Source organism: Lissotriton helveticus, chromosome 3_1, assembly GCF_964261635.1.
Source record: "Lissotriton helveticus chromosome 3_1, aLisHel1.1, whole genome shotgun sequence".
NCBI classification, from domain to species: domain Eukaryota; kingdom Metazoa; phylum Chordata; class Amphibia; order Caudata; family Salamandridae; genus Lissotriton; species Lissotriton helveticus.
The window spans coordinates 131,018,391-131,040,639 of NC_136061.1; the positions used below are offsets into that span (position 1 = coordinate 131,018,391).

At 49.3% G+C, this 22,249-nt stretch overlaps 1 protein-coding gene across 1 annotated transcript in view; it reads left to right on the forward strand.

Annotated features, from left to right (window-relative positions):
* Nucleotides 1–22,249, forward strand: part of CUX1 (cut like homeobox 1) — a 1,380,044-nt gene that overhangs the window by 1,293,170 nt on the left and 64,625 nt on the right. The window contains exon 18 of the mRNA XM_078679378.1: nucleotides 109–225. Coding sequence (XP_078535504.1) covers nucleotides 109–225 — 117 coding nt within the window. The remainder of the gene's footprint in view (nucleotides 1–108; nucleotides 226–22,249) is intronic.

The window sequence follows — 22,249 nt, forward strand, 5'->3', positions numbered from 1 at the left end:
AATCATTTCTATGTTCATATCGTCTTGATATCTCTTTGAGTTTGGTAGAAAATAATGCTGAGCATGTTCAATCACACAGCCTAATTCTTTGTGTCTATTTTTTTGCAGGAAAGCCGCATGACCCAGCACACAATGCAAGCGCTCCAGAGCGAGCTGGATAACCTCCGGGCGGACAACATCAAGCTATACGAGAAGATCAAATTTCTCCAAAGCTACCCGGGCAAAGTGAGTTATGAATAATTACCCAGTATTGAAATTTGGAAAGGTAGATGTACATTAAGCAAACTTTTTTCTGAGACCTTATACTGGACAAAGGCCATGTGGTTGATGGATAGCAAAGAGTATCTAAATTCAGGCACCCTGCAGACTTATCAATGCTGGTGTTCATCTTTGAAGAGATAGGGCCTCTGGTTGGGATATTGCTAGCATATTGATCCCTTATTACTGAAATGACTGCAAAGCTGTGACACTGGTCTAATGATTGAGTTTCTTATTAAAACATTCATGTTTTGTACTTTAGCAGAGAAAGCTTTGACTCTACCTAAAACAAATCCATTTTGAAATAATACAGCTATAATACTACACACTCATCATTTTCCACATGTATTTACCATTCAAATATTTGTTGATTGCAATTTATGTTAAAAGTGATTTGAGCATTCAAAAACTTTTTGTCTTCTACTCCTCTATTCTTTTCTTCCTTATTATACACATCCTATTGTAAAAAGAGTCAGAAGGTGTTGTGCTTGCTTCTCTACATCCTGCAGCAGGACCATTTCATACAGTTTACTTGTTGCTATAATGTCTGCATAATGTCTGATTATATTTGGGGCTAATGACTCTTTTGATTGTTACTTCATTTGGTGAGGGCTGGGCTTTTCCTTCATACGGTGGTAATTCCTTCTCGCTGTTCTCTCTTGGAGTAGTGACTTTCTAATGTTCATTTATTGGGGTAAAGTCTGCACTGTTCACTCTCCTTTGTGTAATGAATACTTTGTGTTCCTTCACTGAGGTGATGATTGCAGTTAACTCCTCCTAGTTGGTGGTCATGACTACACTGTTCCCTCACTGCGATGAGTCCTGCATAAAATGTCTGCATGCATTTGCTCTTATTGAAGTATATTGTGTGTAATGGACTGTCATCTGAGTAATGGGTGAGCTCTGTTGCTCATGATGTGATTGCCTATTATTCACTCTCATTTGGGTAATCACTGGATACTGTTTAAACTTTAAGGCAATTATGTCATACTGGGCTCTCACTGGCATATCATGGCTATCTAGCAAGTCCTTATTCGGGTAAGTATTAATCACGGTTTCCTAGTTCAAGAAACGTTTCTACAGCCTGTTTCCTCAATAAGGAAATGATTTCACACTGTTCTATTAACATATAATTCCTACAACAGGATTAATATCAACATAGCATTCACTAAGTGATACTGTCACCATGGGGATACTATTCCCCCATTGGCGTTCACTCTCATTTAGTTAATGAGTGCATTCTGTTCCCTTGTTGACAACAGAATAAGATTCTCATTCATGTGGATAATGATTACGCAGCGTTCCCTCTTAGTGATACGTGTAGAGGAGTGTAGGAAAGTGGGTTTCTGATAGATACATCTGCCGTGTGGATTCCTCACCTTGTGAATATCCCCTTGCGTCAGCAACATTCGGAAATCCTTTTCGTAGCCTCGCGCCGACGTGGACTTGGACGTCATAGAGACACGGCATCGCACGCGACTCCGCTGACGTCACCGACGCCTATAATAGGCCCACGCTGGCGTGATGACATCAGTTCCCTTTTTTCCGCGTCTTCGACGCTAACGGTTTCGGGAATCTCAGTAGCCAACTGGTACTTTGTTGCCTTTTTGTTACCGCTTTCTGCTTCTTTGTTTCTTGTCTCTTCGACGATGTCGACAAAGAAGACCGGCTTCAAGCCCTGCAGGGAGTGCGGGAAAATGATGTCCATAACTGACCCGCACGAGGACTGCATTTGGTGTTGGAGCTCTGATCACGATGTGGATGGATGTTCGTCTTGTCGGAAGATGAACCCGAAGGCCCTGAGGGAAAGAGAGGCCAAGCTCCTGGTAGCGAAGCTGAAGGCTGTAAAAGGAAAATCTTCGAGGTCTCGTTCTCGAAGGGCGAGGTCGAGGTCGAAGTCAAGATCCAGATCTCGAGAGGAGTCGTCTTCGAGGTCCGCTTCAGAGCATGCTTCGAAGTCGAAGAGGAAGCATAAGAAGAGGAGGCATGAGTCCCGACGTCGTTCCGGTGAGGAGTCGGGCTCGAGGTCGAGGTCACCGAAGAAGGTACGTTCTAAGGTGGTTACGCTGGATGTCTCAGAACCTGAAGGTGAGGCCTCGCCTTCGGAGTCACGGGTGCAGTCGCCGATTCCGGCTTCGAATCCGTCTCCGGCCCGAGTTGAGGAAGAGGTTCAGGTGGATGTGGATTCTGCACCTGCCGAAGAGCCGAATCCGAACCCTCCACAAGGCCAGCATGAGGGTTTACAGCCACCCTTTCCAACCCCAGGCCAGGACCCATCGGCGTTTTTGAACACTATGTATGGCGTCTTTTCAAGGGCGTGGTACCCCTCTGGCCCACCTTCGGGTCCCATGGGTCCTCTGGCCTTCAATCTAGGAGTCCCTCACTCCTATCCTCCTGCTCCATTCATGCCCTATATGCCGGCTCCGACGCCGCCATGGCAATTTCCGGCTCCGCTGAGGTCGTCGACACCGTTTCCGGCGTCGCCCGCTCCAGATCGACCTCGAGAGCATCCCGCTGGGCCATCGGATTCGATACCGACGTCGATCCCGGCTCCGTCTGAGCCGTTGGTGGATCCGGCTGCGAGGCGTGTAAAGGAGAGGTCCAGAAGGGAAGCTCAACGCCTTTTGGAAGAGCGAAGGTATATGGAGTCGCATCCTGATATGGAGGAAGGTGAATTGGAGGAGGACTGTTTTGAGGAACTGGCTGACGCTGGTAGCCTGGATTTCTCTCCGGAGTGGGAGTTGCCTTCAGGCTCTGATACACCTTCTAAGGAGGTCCAGCCTTATCATATGGTGATGAGGAAGGCTGCGGAACTTATGCAATTGACTTTGCCAACAGTGGAGTTTAAATCCAATCTTCTCACAGAGGTTTTGCATTCGCCTAGTTCTGTGGTAGAACCATTGCTTCTGTTTAATGATGCCTTAACGGAGCCCATTTTGGAGGTGTGGAAAAAACCACTGTCAGCTCCTGCAGTATCTAAGAGTGTGGCAAGAAGGTACAGGGTTGCACCTGAAGACCCAGCTTTTTTGACGTCTCATCCATCACCAGAGAGTCTAGTCATTCAAGCAGCCTATTCCAAAAAGAACGTGAGTGCCTTTCCTCAGGTCCCCGGTGAAAAGGAGGCAAAGAAACAGGATCAGGTGGCTAAAAAGACCTTCTCCTCTGCAAGCATGGCGTTGAAGTCAACTAATGCCACTTGTCTGATGGGGAGGTATGTGCATGCCCTTATGGATACTATGCGTACTTTAGCTCCTAAGATTCCTGATGCCAACAGGAAGGATTTTGAGAAGGTAATTTTGGATGCACTGGCAGCGGCTCGCCAAGTGATACAGAGTGGTCTGGACACTGCGGACTTGGTGGCACGTATCATGGGCACTGCTGTCGCCACTAGAAGATCAGCTTGGCTGAAATCCTCAGACTTTTCGGCGGATGTTCAGGCGACTTTGCTGGATCTGCCGTTTGATGGATCTGGTCTCTTTGGGAAGAAAGCTGATACGGCCCTGGAGAGATTTAAAGACAGTAGGGCGACTGCTAAATCTTTAGGTCTCCAGATTAGAGGTTCTTCGACCAACAGGAGATTCAGGGGTTTTGGTCGCTCTTCCTTTCGGAATTACCGACAAGGTCAGCAGCAGCAACAACAACAGCAGCAGCAGAACAATTCCATGTACAGATCTTACATGGGAAAGCAAAGAGCACGTCCTCGTGGACGTCAAGCCTCTTCCTCCCCCACTTCCTCCAACCCTCCAGCCTCAGAAAAGCAGTCCTAGATCCGCCATTCAGGATCATGTGGGTCCGGTGGGAGGTCGGCTTACCCATTTTCTACAGGATTGGGAATCAGTTACATCAGATCTTTGGGTTCTCAATCTTGTAGAAAATGGGTATGCCCTTCCCTTTCGGGAATTTCCTCCCAATTACCCTCCTTGCCAAGGTTTTTGCACGGAGGAACATCTGTTGCTTCTACAGGAGGAAGTGCAGACTCTATTAAGAAAGGGTGCGATAGAGGTGGTCCCAGAGCAGGAAAGGGGTCAAGGATGCTACTCCCAGTATTTCCTGATTCCCAAGAAGGATGGCAGACTTCGTCCAATCCTGGATCTCAGGGTCTTGAATCTCTATCTGAAACAAGAGAAATTCAAGATGCTCACCCTTGCCCAGGTTCTTCAAGCGCTGCTAGAAGAAGACTGGATGGTGTCGCTCGACTTGCAGGATGCGTACTTTCACATCCCAATCCCGAAGTCGCATAGGAAGTATCTCCGTTTTACGGTGGGATCGCAACACTATCAGTTTGTGGTCCTTCCGTTTGGAATTACTACTGCGCCTCGAGTCTTTACCAAGGTGATGGCGGTGGTGGCAGCGCATCTCAGAAGGTCGGGGATTCCTGTATTCCCCTATTTGGACGACTGGCTGATCAAAGCAGAGTCGTCAGAGAGAGTGCTCCATCATCTGCAGGAGACAACCCAGTTGTTGTACAGGTTGGGTTTTTCGATAAATGTACCCAAGTCTCACCTGGTGCCCTCCCAGCGCATCCTGTTCATAGGTGCTGTACTGGACACAACTGTATGTCGCGCATTTTCTCCTCCTCAAAGGATTCGCGTCATACAGGAAATGATTCCTTTATTTTACAATGGAGCGGTCGTTCCAGTCCTGAAGGTCCTTCGTCTGCTCGGTCTGATGGCTTCCTGCATTCTGTTGGTCAACCATGCACGCTGGCACATGAGGGCGCTCCAGTGGTGCCTCCGCAGGCAGCGGTATCAACACAACGGAGATCTCAGGGAGTCAGTGAGGATCTCCAGAGAAGCTGCGGCGGATCTGTCGTGGTGGGGCGTGGAAGGCAACCTGTCTCAGGGGAAGCCTTTTCAGCTGCCTCCTCCGGTGGCCACAGTAATAACGGATGCATCCACTCTAGGGTGGGGTGCTCATCTGGGGGACCTGGAGGTCAAGGGTCTTTGGTCTCCAGAGGAAAGGTTGCTTCACATCAACCTTCTAGAATTGCGGGCGATATGTTTGGCGCTCAAGGCCTTCCTCCCTTCCCTTCGCGGTCGGTCGGTCCAAGTCCTGACGGACAACACGACCGCGATGTGGTACATCAACAAGCAGGGAGGAGTGGGGTCGCAGTGTCTCTGCAGAGAGGCTCTGCGTCTCTGGTCCTGGGTTCAGGACCATCAGATTTGTTTAATGGCGAATCATCTGGCCGGAGTTCTGAACGTGCGTGTAGACAGTCTCAGTCGGCAGTTCTCGGCCGACCACGAGTGGAGGCTTCACCCGGAGGTGGTTCGTCACGTGTTTCGGACGTGGGGGACTCCTCAGGTGGACCTGTTCGCCACTCGCGAGAATGCTCACTGCCTGTCATTCTGCAGTCTCCAGTATCCGATGCAAGGGGCCTTGGGGGACGCGTTTCAGTTGAGTTGGGGATGACAACTCCTTTACGCGTTTCCTCCCATACCTTTGATTCCTCGGGTTCTGAGGAAGATTCGCCAAGACCGGGCCCAGGTCATATTGGTCGCCCCGGACTGGCCAAGAAGGGTGTGGTATACAGATCTTCTCCACCTCTCCTCTCACCCGCCGCTCCGTCTCCCTTACAGGGCAGACCTCCTCTCTCAGATGGAGGGGCTGGTTCTACACCCCCACCTCCAGACATTACACCTTCATGCCTGGAGATTGAACGGGGCAACCTGAATTCCTTTTCTCTCCCATGAGATGTGGTGAATGTCATTCTTTCAGCTAGACGTGACTCCACTAAGTCCATCTATTCATATAGATGGTCTAGATTTGTCACCTGGTGTGGAGAAAAATCTGTTGACCCTTTGAAAGCCCACTTATCTGATGTTCTCCAGTTTGCTCTCTTTTTGGCGCAGCAAGGACTTGCTGTTGCCACAGTCAAGGGTCATCTCTCGGCTTTGTCCGCGTTTCTATGTTTGCCGGACCAGCCGTCTCTTTTCAAATCTCCTGTGGTTTTAAGATTTTTGAAGGGTCTCGTTAATAAATTGCCTCCTACTCCCTTTATTGTGCCTCAATGGGACTTAAATCTTGTCTTAACATACTTGATGGGTGCTCCCTTTGAGCCCTTACACAAGTGTCCTATGAGGCTTTTGACTTTTAAAACAGTCTTCCTGGCTGCCATTACCTCGGCAAGGAGGGTAAGTGAGCTTCAGGCTCTTAGTTCCAAGCCCCCTTTCTTGACCATTCATGCTGATCGAATGGTTCTTAGGACCAGGGCTGCTTTTCTCTCTAAGGTGGAGACTCCTTTCCACCTTGGTCAATCCATTACCCTCCCAACCTTTATCCTCCCCCACACCCTTCCAAGGAGGAGGAGAGGTTACACCGTCTGGACCTCAAAAGGGCGGTGTCCTTTTACCTGGACAGATCTAAAGACTGTCGATTGGATGACCAGCTCTTCATTTGGTTTGCTGGCTGCAAAAGAGGAAGAGCGGTCCATAAAAGAACTTTGTCAAGATGGATCGTCCTCTGTATAAAGATCTGCTACTCTTTGGCCGATAAGGAACCACCAGAGGGCATAAGGGCTCATTCTACAAGAGCTAAATCTTCAACCTCAGCATTGGCTAGAGGTGTTCCAGTAGAGGACATTTGTAGGGCGGCAACTTGGTCTTCCCTCCACACTTTCGCGAAGTATTACTGCTTATATTCCGAAGTGAGGAGGGAATGCCACTTTGTGCACTCTGTCCTTCAGGATTTCCTGGTTTAGAAGAGTGGACACCCTCCTCCGGGAGTGGGGACGGCTGTGGGACTCCATTCACAAGGTGAGGAATCCACACGGCAGATGTATCTATCAGAAGAACAAGTTACTTACCTTCGGTAACGCTTTTTCTGGTAGATACAGTATCTGCCTGTGGATTCCTCACTGACCACCCGCCTCCCCGTTGTCCACTCTTCTATACCAGAATATCTGTATTGTATTTATTTTATGGTCAAGAAAATGTGTTATTTCAAATGTTTGCTTACATTTGCTTCACACTGTGTTATTTTGACTATCGTGTACTGTGTATACTATGTACATTTCTACTGTCATTGGTCCGTCTGTGTGCCTCGAAGGCACGGAAAAAAGGGCGGAACTGATGTCATCAGGCCGGCGTGGGCCTATTATAGGCGTCGGTGACGTCAGCGGAGTCGCGTGCGATGCTGTGTCTCTATGACGTCCAAGTCCACGTTGGCGCGAGGCTACGAAAAGAATTTCCGAATGTTGCTGACGCAAGGGGATATTCACAAGGTGAGGAATCCACAGGCAGATACTGTATCTACCAGAAAAAGGGTTACCGAAGGTAAGTAACTTGTTCTTCAGTTGCAGTAACCCCCTACTTTTTGCCTGACACTTGATGTACTTTGACTTGCTGTGCCCTGGGTCCCTCCCAATTATGTTCCTAGGGCCTGTGATCTTTCCCAAAACTGTACCTTTGTACCCACAATTGGCACATCTCTGGCCAATGGTAAGCCCCTTGTAAAAGGTACCATGGGTACCAAGGGCACTCTGACCAGGGAAGGCCTCTAAGGGCTGCAGCACCTACTGTGCCACCCTTTGAGGCCCTGCACCTTGACACTCACAACACAGGCTTCGTGTTTTTGTGCAGAGAAAATTGATGAGTCGACATTGTAGCCCTCTACCTGTGGCGTTGGTAAGTCACCCCTCTAGCTGTGTGCACTAGACCACAGGTGAGGGTACAGTTGCCTGAGCACTGTGCCCTACACTGTCTGAGTCCATTGTTAGACATTGTAAGTGCAGTAAAGCCATTAAGAGTATATGGTCTGAACATTGGTCATTACTAACTACACATTTCCATAATGACTTTACTATAACCTAGGAAGTTTGTTAGCAAACATCTCAATACACTAAATCCACACTGGTGCCAGTGTGGGTTTTAATGTAAAATGCACTCAAAGGGCATCTTATGATGCCCCCTAAAACACGACCAGTCCTGGTGTGCTTCCGTAATTGCTGCCTGCCATTTGCCACCACCAGACAGGTAGGTTTCTGGACCCCTGGGTAAATGGGTAGAGAGCTTCCGCTCTCTGGGTTCAGCAACAAAGCCCATCCTGGGCAGAGGTGTCATGCCTCCTCACCCAGGATGGGCTGGGTCCATGAAATGGGAAGCTTCAAAGGCCTGCCGGCTTTGGTCGCTGACCCTGTCTTTTGCTGCCCCGACCAACTTGCTCCCATTGGTTCTGACCTGCACTTTGGGCAGGAATATCGGCGGTTTCTATATCAAACTTAACCCCTTCCACGCGGGGCTAATTCCCCCACAGTGCGGGGGACGCGCACGGCATCAGCTCGTCATGCTGCACAGCGGCGCTGTGCTCACGACGAGCTGAGCTCATCCTGACTCCGCCCACTCCTGTAGAACGCCCGCATAGGAGATGAATTAGCCCCGCGTGGGAGTTCCGCGGCAGTTATGACGAGCCCAGCTCGTCATGAGCACAGCTCCACTGTGCCTCATGACGAGCTGGGCTCGTCATGAGCATGGAAGGGGTTAAGTAGACAAAGGAAGATCCCTAAAAGGGATTCCGTGAACACACTACGAGGATCAATGGTTAGAGCGGCAGACCCTGATGCAGAGGTCTAGCCCGGGACCAGGGTTCAATTCCCCGCCTCGGCGGGTCTTGAGCTCAAAAATTCCACGGACCTGATAATTCTCGCCTCGGTGCCTATTCCAATCATGGAGTCCCACTCTGCAACTCTGGGCAATAGCTTGCTTAATCTCCACAACGGCCCCCACAACGCTAAGGATGCCTGGCCTCCACCTTGGGGGTGCCCAGGAGTGGACACCTCACAGGGAAAGCCAGGATGGGTTCCACAGCGGTATTCGTACAAGCGCCTTGAGACTCTTGCGGGTGAGTAGTGCGCTATACAAGTATCAATTTACATTACATTACATTACATAGTTTGTTTCCTCTCCTTTGTTGCAGGGTGCTCTTAATAATGGAATTTTGACTGAAAAAAAAGGAAATTAAGAGGACATAAGCGCCGTAGTTCAACAGGATGAGAAACACTACCTTAAACACTGGCTTAAGAATGAATTCAGAAAAGCAGTGAAGGAAATATCAGAGAGTGTACAGAAAAAGTCAGCCATAAAGATCTGAAGATGGACTTGTAGTATTGAAGTTTCTTCTCATTTATTTCAGTGAGGTCTTAAGAGTAAACAAGCATTAGCGACGTCAATAGGTTTCGGTTTAGTGTGCTAACGTATGCATTAGCAGAGTGGAGCTAGACACAGGCCAGGACCCTGGCAGGCCGGAGGGAGAGGGCTACAGTTGTAAATCAGTCCCTCTGGCAGTCCAATTCAAGAGGTCGAGTGGAAGCGACAGGATACCGCCAAAGACCCGTGGCTGAGAGATGAACACTCCACTGGCCTGACCCAAGACCTGATTGACAACCAATGGCTGAAATAGGCTTGTGCAAGAGAGCCAATGGTTGAAAGTCCGCAGTGTTTATACCGCTCGCAACAGGTCTGTCAGTTTGACAGCTGCGCTGTCTACACTCGGAACTATAGTGACATTTTTCTAAGACGATTCATTGACGTTGATCATCCAGCAGATGGCAGAAGATACAAGCATGAATCTGTGATAGCTTCTGTGTAGGAAAAAACATCAAAACAAAGATAAAAAGCCAGAAGAGTCCACATAAAAGCGCGCACTCAGGCAGACTTCACTCAGATGACAGCGAATAAATAAAACTGGCTAAAGTACAGCAGATTAAAAACAAGCATTTGCAATGCAGTAGGTCCCGCATTTACAAGAGTTTGAGCTATTGGCATTATAAATCCCAGTAGCTCAAACTCTCTTAAATGCGAGACATATTGCATTGCAAATACTTTTTTTGTAAAAGCCCCCCATGTCGCTCTTTCACGTTAATGGAGGCTGCCCCCCTTTCTTTACACGAACCGCGTCTAAACAAAGGGGCGCGGCCGCCATTAAAGTGAAAGCGTGATATGGGGTTCTTTACAACAACAAAAAAATTGTCATGTTGTCAAATAAATACTTTTTTTGTAAAACGCGCCCCATGCTGCAATTTCACTTTAATAGTGGCCGCGGACCTTTCTTTAGACACAGCATATCTAAAGAATGGGGCGCAGCCTCAATTAACATGAAAGCAGGCCTTGGGGCGCTTGTAAACAAAAAAATAAAAAGTGAATACATAGAAAGAAAATATGCGGCCGCTTTCCGTGCCTCAAATAAACCAATGGCGTGGCCACCACTGTAGCGTGCCGTGCTATTAAAAAACAGCGTTAGGAGAGAAGATGTAGCCTAACGGCTCAGGCGGTCGACCTCGATGCTGGGGAACCGGGTTCGAGTCTCGGCAGGTTCTGTGATTCTGGGCAAATCATTTCCTCTCCCAGTGCCTAACAAAAAATGAATGTGTCCGTCTGTAATGCAACTGGTGCTCATTTAGAGCTCTCTGATACCTTCAGGTCTAGTTTGCGCTACATAAAACTCCCCAAAAAAACAACAATAAAGAGCGTATCTTGCCTGCAACAGTAGGCAGATGAAAACCATTTAAAGACATAGTACTTGGAGGCCGTAATTAAAGCCTACTGAGCAGGCCCGGCTCCAGGAATTTTTATTTGGGTGGGCCAAGGGTGCATTTGGGTGGGCGGGCTCGATTTGTCGCATATATGTCTAGGCAGACCTGCTTCAGGGCCCTCCTTTATCTCTTCTTAGTCTTACACTGCCCAGTAAAACGCACTCTTTTCCAAATCTCTTTCCATATATTATCACTCTCAAAAGTGTTTTTTCCATGTAATGTTCCTTTGATGGGAAGAGGAGGTTTCTGAGGTGGGAGTATTAGGCAAGTGACACTTTACGGGCTTCCACTGTGGGAGCCTTCAGGGAGAATCCCTCTTCATACCTACTTCCACCTGACCCTGGACTCTGCAACGCACTCCCTTACAGGCTTGATTATACCCACTCCTCCCCAATGCACCTTATCTCACAGCTGACCTTGGGTCCCAGCCCCATATCAGGCACCATTGGGCTCCACTTTCATTTTCCCCCGTAAAAACATTATTAAAATCACCTTCAAACTTAAAACATTGACTATAGTAGTAAATATAATTAGCACGCACTTTGAAGTATGTTACACAGTAGCCGTTATGACCCCACCTGCTAATTAAATAAATAAAAAACAGAAAGGCCGGCTTCAGCGCTGATGCGAAAGTCTTTTTATGGCGCCCCACAACGGACCTCTTTCTCCGTAAATACCTTTACTACCACCTTCCAACAGTGCCCCTCATCCCTCCATGGCCCCCCTATTGACCTCCTCCTCGGATTTCCTCACTGCCACGCCACAAGTGCCCCTCATCTCCCCATAACCCCTCCCCCTTATGACGTCCTCCTCAGAATCCCTCTGACACCCTCCACCAGTGCCCCTCATCTCTCTGTAGCCCCTCCCCTTCATGATCTCCTCCTCAGACTCCCTCACTACCACCCTCCAACAGTGCCCCTCATCTCTCCCTAGCTCCCCCCTCCACCCCATGACCTCTTCCTCGGATTTCCTCACTGCCACCCCCCAACAGTGTCCCTCAACCCTCCATGCCCCCCCTATTAACCTCATCCTAGGATTCCTTCACTGCCACGCCACATTCCACAAGTGCCCCTCATCTCCCCATAGCCCCTCCCCCTTACGACCTCCTCTTCGGATTCCCTCACTGCCACCCTCCACCAGTACCCCTCATCTCTCTGTAGCCCCTCCCCCTCATGACCTCAGACTCCCTCACTACCACCCTCCAACAGTGCCCCTCATCTCTCCCTAGCTCCCCCTCCATCCCATGACTTCTTCCTCACATTCCTTCACTACCACCTTCCACCAGTGCCCCTAATCTCTCTGTAGCCCCTCCCCTTCATGACCTCCTCCTCAGACTCCCTCACTACCACCCTCCACCAGTGCCCCTCATCTCGCCCTAGCTTCCATCTCCACCCCATGACCTCTTCCTCGGATTTCCTCACTGCCACCCTCCACCAGTGCCCCTCATCGCTCCAAAGCTCCTCCCACTACCTCCTCCTCGGATTCCCTCACTGCCACCCTCCTCCAGTGCCCTCATCTCTACGTAGCCCCTCTCTCATATGCATTTCATTTGTTGTATAGCGCTACTAATATCAGTGTAGTGTGTGTCAGTACTTTACACCACGCACACATTATACAGAGACAATGAATCATACAAGTATTTAAATCAGTCTTGAGGGAATGTCACATTAGCCAATGAGTATTACAAGGTGTAGGAATCACATGTCATTCATACTGGTGGGCAGGATATCTTAAAAGGGTTTAGTCTGGGGAAACACAACCTTAGGATTTAAAAAGTATTCCATGGGTGTCAGATTCACTGATAAAAATGTATATCTGCCCAAACATACTCAGTTTAGCAACATTAGAATAATGAAAGACTGAGGAAGTTCGAACTATATCCCAAAACAAAAAAAAGCAAAGTTCTAACTATACCATTCATGTTTTTATGCAGCTCTTTGGTGACAATTCATTGGTCACTGTCCTATGTTAGGATTGTAACTTCTGAACTGCAAGTAACACAAGGATCTCTGTGACAAAGGCAGTAACCCACTGAGCTTCCACATAAAATACAGTTCATCTGCATTTAAAAACTAACTGACAAATGATTGCTCTCCAGCAGGATCATTAATCACCAGCGTTATCTGGGCATTTTGTATTGTCTAATTGTTATCCTGCATCAGCCATGATAATGATAAAAACTGTTTAAATGAAGCGCACATGAAGTATGTGTGGTGCTGGGCCTATGCAGATTTTTAAAAGAAAAAGAAATAGTAACACATTCTCTTACCTACTCCATTAGTCAAACTTTATGTCACAAGCAGCTGCAGGGGTCAGGAAAGGTGAATAGGAATAAACAAACTTATTTTCTCCTGAGCTGCACAGAAAAAGAAATACCCACACAGCAGAACAAGAGGCAAAGGTTACCCATGTCAAAGAAAGGATTTGTCGCCTTTCGCCATGTGGAGATGAAGGGGTGTTAAAATAAACAAAGCCTCGTTCATATGTAAATGGTCTTAAAGACCTGTGAAGTACTCGGGCGGCTGCGATAATCTCAAAAACGGTGTGTATGTGTGCGCGCCCCGGGAAGCTGTCTCAGCCCGGGCGCACACACACAGACACCCTTTGAGGTCAATGCCCTTGCACGCCTGCCTTCAAGCCCTCACTGCGAGGGCCAAGGATTCTGTTTGGGTGGGCCAGGCTCATGTTTGGGTGGGCCTGGCCCACCCGGCCCACCCGCTAGAACCGGGCCTGCTACTGAGTAACAACACACGTAAGAGGGCCAGTCCTTAGGGGAGGTTACAAGATGAGACAAGGTGGTACTACAGAGGGACTACTAAGCCTATTGACCAATGAAAAGCCACAGTTTACAAAGGACACTGACACAAGCCAATAAAAAAAAATATGGGCAGAGAGTGGGTGGAGCTTCAAGTCTATACCTCAGTACAGAATGCCTCTCAGAGTAGTGCAGGCGTGCGTGCCAAGCTCGACCAAAAAGACTTTTGTGGTTCACAAACCATAAACTTGCACTTGTAAACAGCTTGAGAGAAAATATCCTCTCTCCAAGTGGAAGAACTGGGCATACCTGTGCTGAAATTGTGAACATCCATACACGTGCTTGTTTGCGTGTATTCTCAAAGTTTTGTCAACCCATTCCCACTCTGGAACTCTCACTTTTGCTCTTTTCAGGGGCATTGGTAAAAAAATTTAGGGAGGCCTGGGATGAGACAGCGCCAACATTTGTGGGGTGAAAAAAAGTTTTGAAGTAGAACATTTGTCCATGCAATTAAATTTTTGAACGAATAAATATAGAATACACACATTAACAAATGTATAAATCGTGTCTCATAATCATAACTTGCATTTTACAAACGTTATGCGTATGCGCAACTTTTGCAGCTTTCATGCTGTGCTCCTGTATAACTTTTTGTATGCCAAAATAGACAGACATTTCCTCCAAACATAGCAGTAAATTGAAGGGGGTACTCCTTTTTCGATATCTCCCTCATAAGTGTGGAGATTGGCCCCTTATTGCTCTGAAAAGCAAGCAGCTTTGCAGATACTTGGAACATTAAAGGATGTGACGCCTTGGGTGCTGTTTGTGCACAGACGAGTGTTCGTTCCTGAAACGTGATTTTAATGAAGAGCCGTTGGTATCTTGGCTCATGTCTGCCGCTGGATCCATGGCAGGCGTTGCCTCATAAGGACCAGTCCTGCTACGGAGCCGCTATCAGGGTTCCTTGAAGAGGACTGCTGAGCAAAGCCGCAACAACTCGTTTCCATTCCATTGTTACCTCCCCGTCTCACTTATTCAGCACGTGAAGCGCAGTGATAGCTCGGCATGTTTGGCTCCGGTGCTTGCTAAGGGGCTGCCAGCAAGGGAAGGAGGCGTGGGATACCCACTACAGATGCTGCTTTCTATTTCATTTTTTTACAATTTACGAAACTGCAGAAAGGAGTTTGGGTAGGGAAGCTTTGTGTGTAAGTAAAAACAGTATGCACTTGACAGAGTTTGATTGTTATTGCTTAAAAACTATGTAAACGAAGGAGCGAAGTTAAGCAGCAGTTTAAACATTTGTTCTGCATTTATTCATGTTTTCCTTTTTTCATTGACATTTTCTACTCACCAGAGTAAGCACAGTGCATTGATATATGACGTAGCTTGTGCGGTCCGTGCAGACGAAGTGATAATTATGTTGGAAGTTAAGCTGTGTAGTAAGGTAGACACATGGTTTGTCTCCCTGCGCGCACCAAACCGACAACAATAGTCTCGCCAAGGCGAAGCAGTGCATTTTATTTATTTTTTTAATTTATACAGCGCACTGTTACCCGTAGGTGTCCTGGCACTAAGTAATGCTCCAAAGCCAGACCATGTAGAGATTAGAGAGTAAACAGCCAGGTCTTAAGGCCTCTCCTAAAGGCCAACGAATCCGTCACCTTTCTGAGAGCAAGGGGCAAGGCGTTCCAGGCTTTGGCTGCACCCAGTACAAAGCTTCTAGCCCCCCACCGTGCTTTCCTAATTCGCGGTACCGCAATCAGCCTTGCATCAGAGGATCTAAGGTGCCATGCAGGATGATACCAACGAAAATGCCGCTGGAGAAAAGGTGGGCCTAGACCTCGCAAGGCCTTAAATACCAAACAAAGAGCTTTAAACGAGATCCGTTTTCGCACCGGGAGCCAGTGAATTTTAACTAGCTCCTGGGTAACAGACGCGTACTTAGGAATGCCAGTAATAAGGCGAGCTGCTGCATTTTGCAGAACCTCCATTTTGTTCAAAATGCCCTGTTGTGCATTAAGGAACAAGCTGTTATAATAGTCCAGACGCGATAGAACCAACGAAGTGACAACTGTTTTCTTACAACTTTCTGGAAGGAATGGGAGGATCTTACGAATTGTCTTGAGCAGGAAAAAGATGGATGAAGACAAAGCATTAACCTGGGTTCCAAAGGTAAGCTGGTCATCAATCAGTACCCTAGGGTTCGAGGCATGTGGTCTGCTGAATTCATATCTATAGCATAGATCGCCGCCTAGTGTTGGGTCCGGATGATTGCACATTGTTGTCCTGGAAGAGTCTTCGAAGTATCACGAGATAGGTGGCTCCTCCCCTGGACTACAGTGCGCATGGGCATCGACTCCATCCCCAGATTGTTTTTTTCCGCCATTGGGTTCGGATGTATATTCGTTATCTCCAGTTCGGAATCGATATAGACTTTTCTTAAGGCCTGAAGGCCTTTTTCATATACCGTCGGTATTGTTTTGCGCTCGGTGCCCAGCTCTGCTCCAGCTCAGTTCCCGAGTCGGACATCCCGAGGAGTCGCGTGGCTCTTCGGTGCTCGAGGCCCAGTCGACGCAGCAAGACTTTCGACGACACATCATGGAACGGAGCCCGTTCAAGAAATGTCCCGTGTGTGGATCGAAGTATCCCCACATCGACGTCCACCCGGTGTGCAACAAGTGCCTGTCACCGGACCACGATGAAGCCAACTGTATGGCTTGTTCCCGGTTTCGATCGAAGAAGACGATTCGACTTCGGCGCGTGGCGCGCCTGGAGGCCCAGCAGTCGGCCCCGGCACCGGTGGACATCTTCGAGAGAGAAGAAGCAGACGAACAAGAAGTTCATATGCAGATTTCACCTCCGGCGGAGGTGATCGACTACGACTACGACGCGGACGTCGAAGCGCTCGATGCAGAAGAAGTCGTCGACGAGGTAGGAGACGACAATGAGGCCTATGGGGCCATGGAAGATAGCTCAGGCGAAGAGCTATACCCCGTTCGAAAAATCACTAGGGCTCAGGTCGCGGGATCGCCACACGACCTTACCCAAGACCAGATCCACGGCCTCGCCTACGGGCCCGGCTACGGACACTTCTGCGGAGCCGCCGTTAGTCAAAACGAAACCGAAAGTGAAACCTTCGGTGTCGACGAAAACGAAAGTGATGGAGACGCCGTCGAAACAGAAGACGTCTGTCCCTCTGGCCGCCTCCTCGTCTTCCGATACGTCGGGGCAGCCGAAGCCGAAGAAGGCTGTCAACCCGGTGAAGTCGAACAAAGGCATCGAGCCAAAGTCGGTCAAGGGCGTCGATCCAAAATCGGTCAAAGCTGTCGAGCCGAAGACTGGGGCCCCAAACCCGGGAGTCAAGGCCGCCGGCCCGAAGTCGTCGGCGCCGAAGGCCGTCGACGCGGAAGGAGGACACGGCGCACCTAAGAGGGCTGATCCTGTACCTCGGCCGGAGAAGACCAAGACATCGACGCTCGAGTCTTCACACGCTGGTGGACCGAGGACGTCTGTCGGGTCGACGAAACCGTCCGCTTCCTTTACGAAGCAGGTGTCAGACTCACTGCAACGCATCAGGAACAAGGCTTCCGCGGTCGATCCGAAGGATGCCGCATCCCCGAAGCAGGCTGCCAAAACGCCAAAGTCTTCGACGCCACTCCTGTTTACGTTGCCGCCTAAGGTGGCACCGAAGGCCTTCGCACCAAGGTAGGTCGCCACAGCGCCCGTGCAAGGGTCTGCAGGGTCGAAGCCTTCTCAGCAGCTTGGAACCTTGAATCATCGACAACCCTTGATGGAGGAGCAATCGGAACACTTTATCGACGCCAACACCGGTACACTTACCCTCTACAAGATAAAGATCACGGCGACACAGCCTTTGGAGTCCTACACGATTCCTTTGAAGCGCAAGAAGCCTTCTACGGATTCCCCGGTTCTGGTTGAGCCACTTGCTCCACGGACTCCAAGAGTTGCTACACCCTCACCCACTTATTCAGATGTGGAGGCTGGGGAAGCTGATGACGAGGAGTATAACTTTCCTGCCAACACTGATCCTGAGGATCATCAGGACTCTTGGGCAGATGCAGGGGACCCAGGGGATCCGCAAACTGCCCGGGACACTCAGGTGTACAATATCAAACCCTCTCCCACTGAGGATTCTGCGGCATTTAATGCTCTAATTGAGAGGGCGGCTAAAAACCACGACGTGGAGCTGCACGCTGACCCTATTGACGTGGACTTCCTTTTTGATACCTTTTCCACAGCAGAAAAAACTGTCAAAACTCTCCCAATGTTGAAAGGGGTTCTAAAACATGCTGCAGACATTTTTAAGGAACCCACACGTGCCAGGGTGATCAACCCTAGAATTGAAAAGAAATATAAACCGGCACCTGGCGACCCTACCTACATCAAGGGCCAGTTGCCATTGGACTCTCTGGTCGTTTCTAATGCCCGGAAGAGGGCAAATTCGCAGACCACTGGTGATGCTCCTCCCCCTGACAAGGAATCTAAAGTGCTGGAGGCATCAGGGAAGAGGGTGGCCGCTCAAGCAGCCAATATCTGGCGTATCTCAAACACTCAGGCGCTCTTGGCCAGATATGACAGGGCTCACTATGACACACTAGAGACCCTGTTACAACATCTACCAGATCAGTATAAAGAGGCGGCAGAGATGCTCATTCAGGAAGGGAAGCTCATCTCCAACGCTTACATTAAATGTGCACTGGACGTGGCGGACACCGCGGCCAGGGCCATTAACACCAGTGTGATGTTGAGACGTCAGGCATGGCTCAGAATCTCCGGTTTCAAGCCGGAGATACAAACCACCATCCTCAATCAGCCGGTAAACCCTGATAGGTTATTTGGTCCTGAGGTGGATACCACACTGGAAAAAATAAAGAAGGATACGGAGACTGCAAAGTCCATGGGAGCTCTCCAGTCCCAACAGTTTAGGGGCAGTACTTTTCGTCGCTCAGGCAATAAAGGTGTTTCCAGAGGCCAAATGTCCCAGCAAACGCAATACACTAAAGGAGGGGCGCAGTCCTCTTACACCAAGCAAAGTAGAGGCGGCTATCGGGGCAACAGTTCCAAGGGCGGAGGCCGTGGGAATAACAACTCCCGTTCCTCTGCCCCCAACAAACAGTGACGCCCTGCCACTGCCCACCGACCATACCACACCTGTCGGGGGGAGACTCAAGCAGTTCCTGCCAGTCTGGTAATCCATCACCACAGACAGGTGGGTCAGGAAACTTATCCAGTTCGGTTATTGTCTGGAGTTAACATCCACTCCACCCAACATACCACCAAAACACCGTCCTACGTCCACAGAGCATTTGCACTTATTGCAGCAGGAGGTACTTGTCATGCTGCAAAAAGGGGCACTCGAGCTCGTGCCGGTGGAGGAAGAAGGCACAGGTGTGTATTCCCTGTACTTCTTAATCCCGAAAAAGGACGGGTCCCTCAGACCCATACTGGACCTCAGACCCTTAAACCAGTATATTCTCTCAGAACATTTTCACATGCTGACGTTGCAGCAAGTTCTTCCGTTGCTCAACCAGGGAGACTTCCTCGCAACCTTGGATCTCAAGGATGCATATTTTCACATTCCTCTACATCCATCACACCGAAAATACCTCAGATTCACCATTCTGGGTCGGCATTATCAGTTCAAGGTCCTACCTTTCGGGGTGACCACGGCGCCCAGGGTGTTCACAAAATGCCTGGCGACAGTGGCAGCGCACCTCAGGAGGCAGAACGTTCACGTTTACCCTTATCTGGACGACTGGCTTGTCCAAGCAAAGTCGGCCCCGCTGTGCGCCGCCAACATGTCCCACACCATTCACCTTCTTCACAATCTGGGATTCTCACTAAACTATCCCAAGTCGCACCTTCAGCCAGCCCATGTGCGGCAGTATCTGGGCGCGACGATAGATACTCTGGCAGCCACGGCTCAGCCGAATTCTGTGAAGATCGACAGCATTCAGTTGCTCATCCGGAAGTTCAGACCGCAACACTCGCTTCCAGCAAAAGTGTTCATGCAGTTGATAGGCATGATGGCCTCCTGCATCTTCATAGTCCCGCACGCGAGGCTTCATATGCGTCCGCTTCAGGAGTGCTTGGCACGTCAGTGGAATCAGGCTCACGGACAGTTAAAAGACCTAGTGTTGGTCACCGGTCGGGCATACAACTCTCTGCATTGGTGGAATCCACACAACCTTTGCAAATGCCGACCGTTCCAGGAGCCTGTGCCACAAATTGTCCTGACGACGGACGCATCTCTCCAGGGTTGGGGAGCTCATGTACTCCACTACACGGTGCAGGGACTATGGACTACGCAGCAAAAGAAAATGCACATCAACTACCTAGAACTGATGACAATCTTCATGGCGATGAAGGCATTCAAAGTACATCTGTGCAACAAGGTCGTGTTGATACGGACGGACAACATGACAGCCATGTACTACATTCAGAAGCAGGGAGGTACACACTCTCCACAGTTGTCTCATCTGGCTCAGAGCATGTGAAAGTGGGCCATTCAGAGGAACATCTTCCTCATGGCGGAACACCTCCCGGGCAAGGACAATCAGATGGCGGATCTGCTCAGCAGATACAGCCACCAAATGCACGAGTGGGAGATACATCCATCAGTACTCCACCCGTACTTCCAGCAGTGGGGTCATCCAGAGATAGACCTGTTTGCCACAAGGGAAAACGCAAAATGCCGACACTTTGCCGCCAGGTTTCCTCACCCACAGGTGCAGGGCAATGCGATATGGATGAACTGGTCAGGCAGATTTGCGTACGCTTTTCCCCCAGCACCTCTCATACCGCTGGTGGCACGAAAGCTAAAGCAACACTTGATGACACTCATCCTGGTTGCTCCAACGTGGGCACGCCAGCCATGGTACACCACGTTTCTAGAACTCTCCGTGGTACCGCATCAAAGGCTGCACCTCACGCCCAGACTTTTGACGCAGAGCCATGGCGACATTCAGCACCCAGACCCGCAACAGCTCAACCTGGCGATCTGGCTCCTGAAGTCTTAGAATTTGGCTACCTTAACTTGCCTCCTGACTGCATGGATATCATACGGGAGGCAAGAAAGCCCACCACCAGAGCTTGCTATGCAGCAAAATGGAAGCGGTTTGTCATTTACTGTACAGGACACAACATCAACCCGCTAGATGCATCCACTCACAACATCTGTTATTTGCTACATCTTTACAAATGCAAGCTGGCATATGCTTCCATTCGGTTACACTTATCCGCCATAGCAGCTTACCTCCAAAACAGGCAGCATCTCTCCGTTTTCAGAGTGCCTGCCATTAAAGCCTTTCTAGAAGGACTGAAACGGTCATCCCTCCCAGGACCCCGCCAGCTCCTGTATGGAACCTTAATGTGGTCCTCACCAGGCTGATGGGCCCACCTTTTGAGCCTCTGCATTCATGCGAGGTTCCGTTTTTAACATGGAAAGTGGCTTTTCTAATAGCCATTACGTCTCTGCAACGTGTTAGTGAGCTCCAGGCGCTCACTGTACAAGAGCCATTCATACAAATTCACTCGAACAGGGTGGTGCTGCGCACTAACCCTAAATTTCTTCCTAAGGTGGTTTCACAGTTCCATGTCAATCAGACCATTGAACTGCCCGCGTTCTTTCAAAACCCAGAAACAGTAGCCGAAAGAATGCTCCACACTCTTGACGTCAAACGAGCTTTGATGTACTACATCGATAGGACCAAGGATTTTAGGAAGACACAACAACTCTTTGTTGCCTTTTCCGCCCAGCACAAAGGCAACCCCATTTCCAAAGCAGGTATAGCCAGGTGGATCGTTAAGTGTATTCAAATTTCCTATCACAAGGCTAAGCGCACTTTAACGGCCCCCCCCAGAGCCCACTCCACCCGCAAGTTGGGGGCCTCCATGGCTTTCCTTGGTAATATCCCTTTGGAAGACATTTGTAGAGCAGCCACATGGTCTACACCACACACATTTACTAAACACTACTGTGTAGATGTGCACTCCAAGCAGCTGTAGGGCAGGCTGTTCTTAAGACACTTTTTCAAACGTCTGCAGCTGGCACAGGCGGCCGCCGTTAATGGAGGGACTGCTATATATTCTATGCTATAGATATGAATTCAGCAGCCCACATGCCTCGAACTGAATATGCTACTTACCAGTATGCATCTGTTCTTGGCATGAAGGGCTGCTGACATTCATATCGCCCGCCCTCCTCCCCGGCGCCTGTAGCGGCTGCAGAATTCAAACTTACTCTTAGCATGGTCATCGCTCACACTGTTACACTCCATCTTCGCCACAATGGCTAAAAACAATCTGGGGATGGAGTCGATGCCCATGCGCACTGTAGTCCAGGGGAGGAGCCACCTATCTCGTGATACTTCGAAGACTCTTCCAGGACAACAATGTGCAATCATCCGGACCCAAAACTAGGCGGCGATGTATGCTATAGATATGAATGTCAGCAGCCCTACATGCCAAGAACAGATGCATACTGGTAAGTAGCATATTCATTCTTAACCTTGGGCACAGGGGTAGGGACGTGCCCATGCCTCCAGGCCACCAGTTAGGACTCCAGAAGTTAACGTTTGAACCGAACACTATAACTTCAGTTTTTGCCAAGTTCAATTTAAGGCAATTTCCAGCCATCCAGTTTCCCACTGCCAACATACTGTCCTGAAATTTTTTGGCTACTCCTT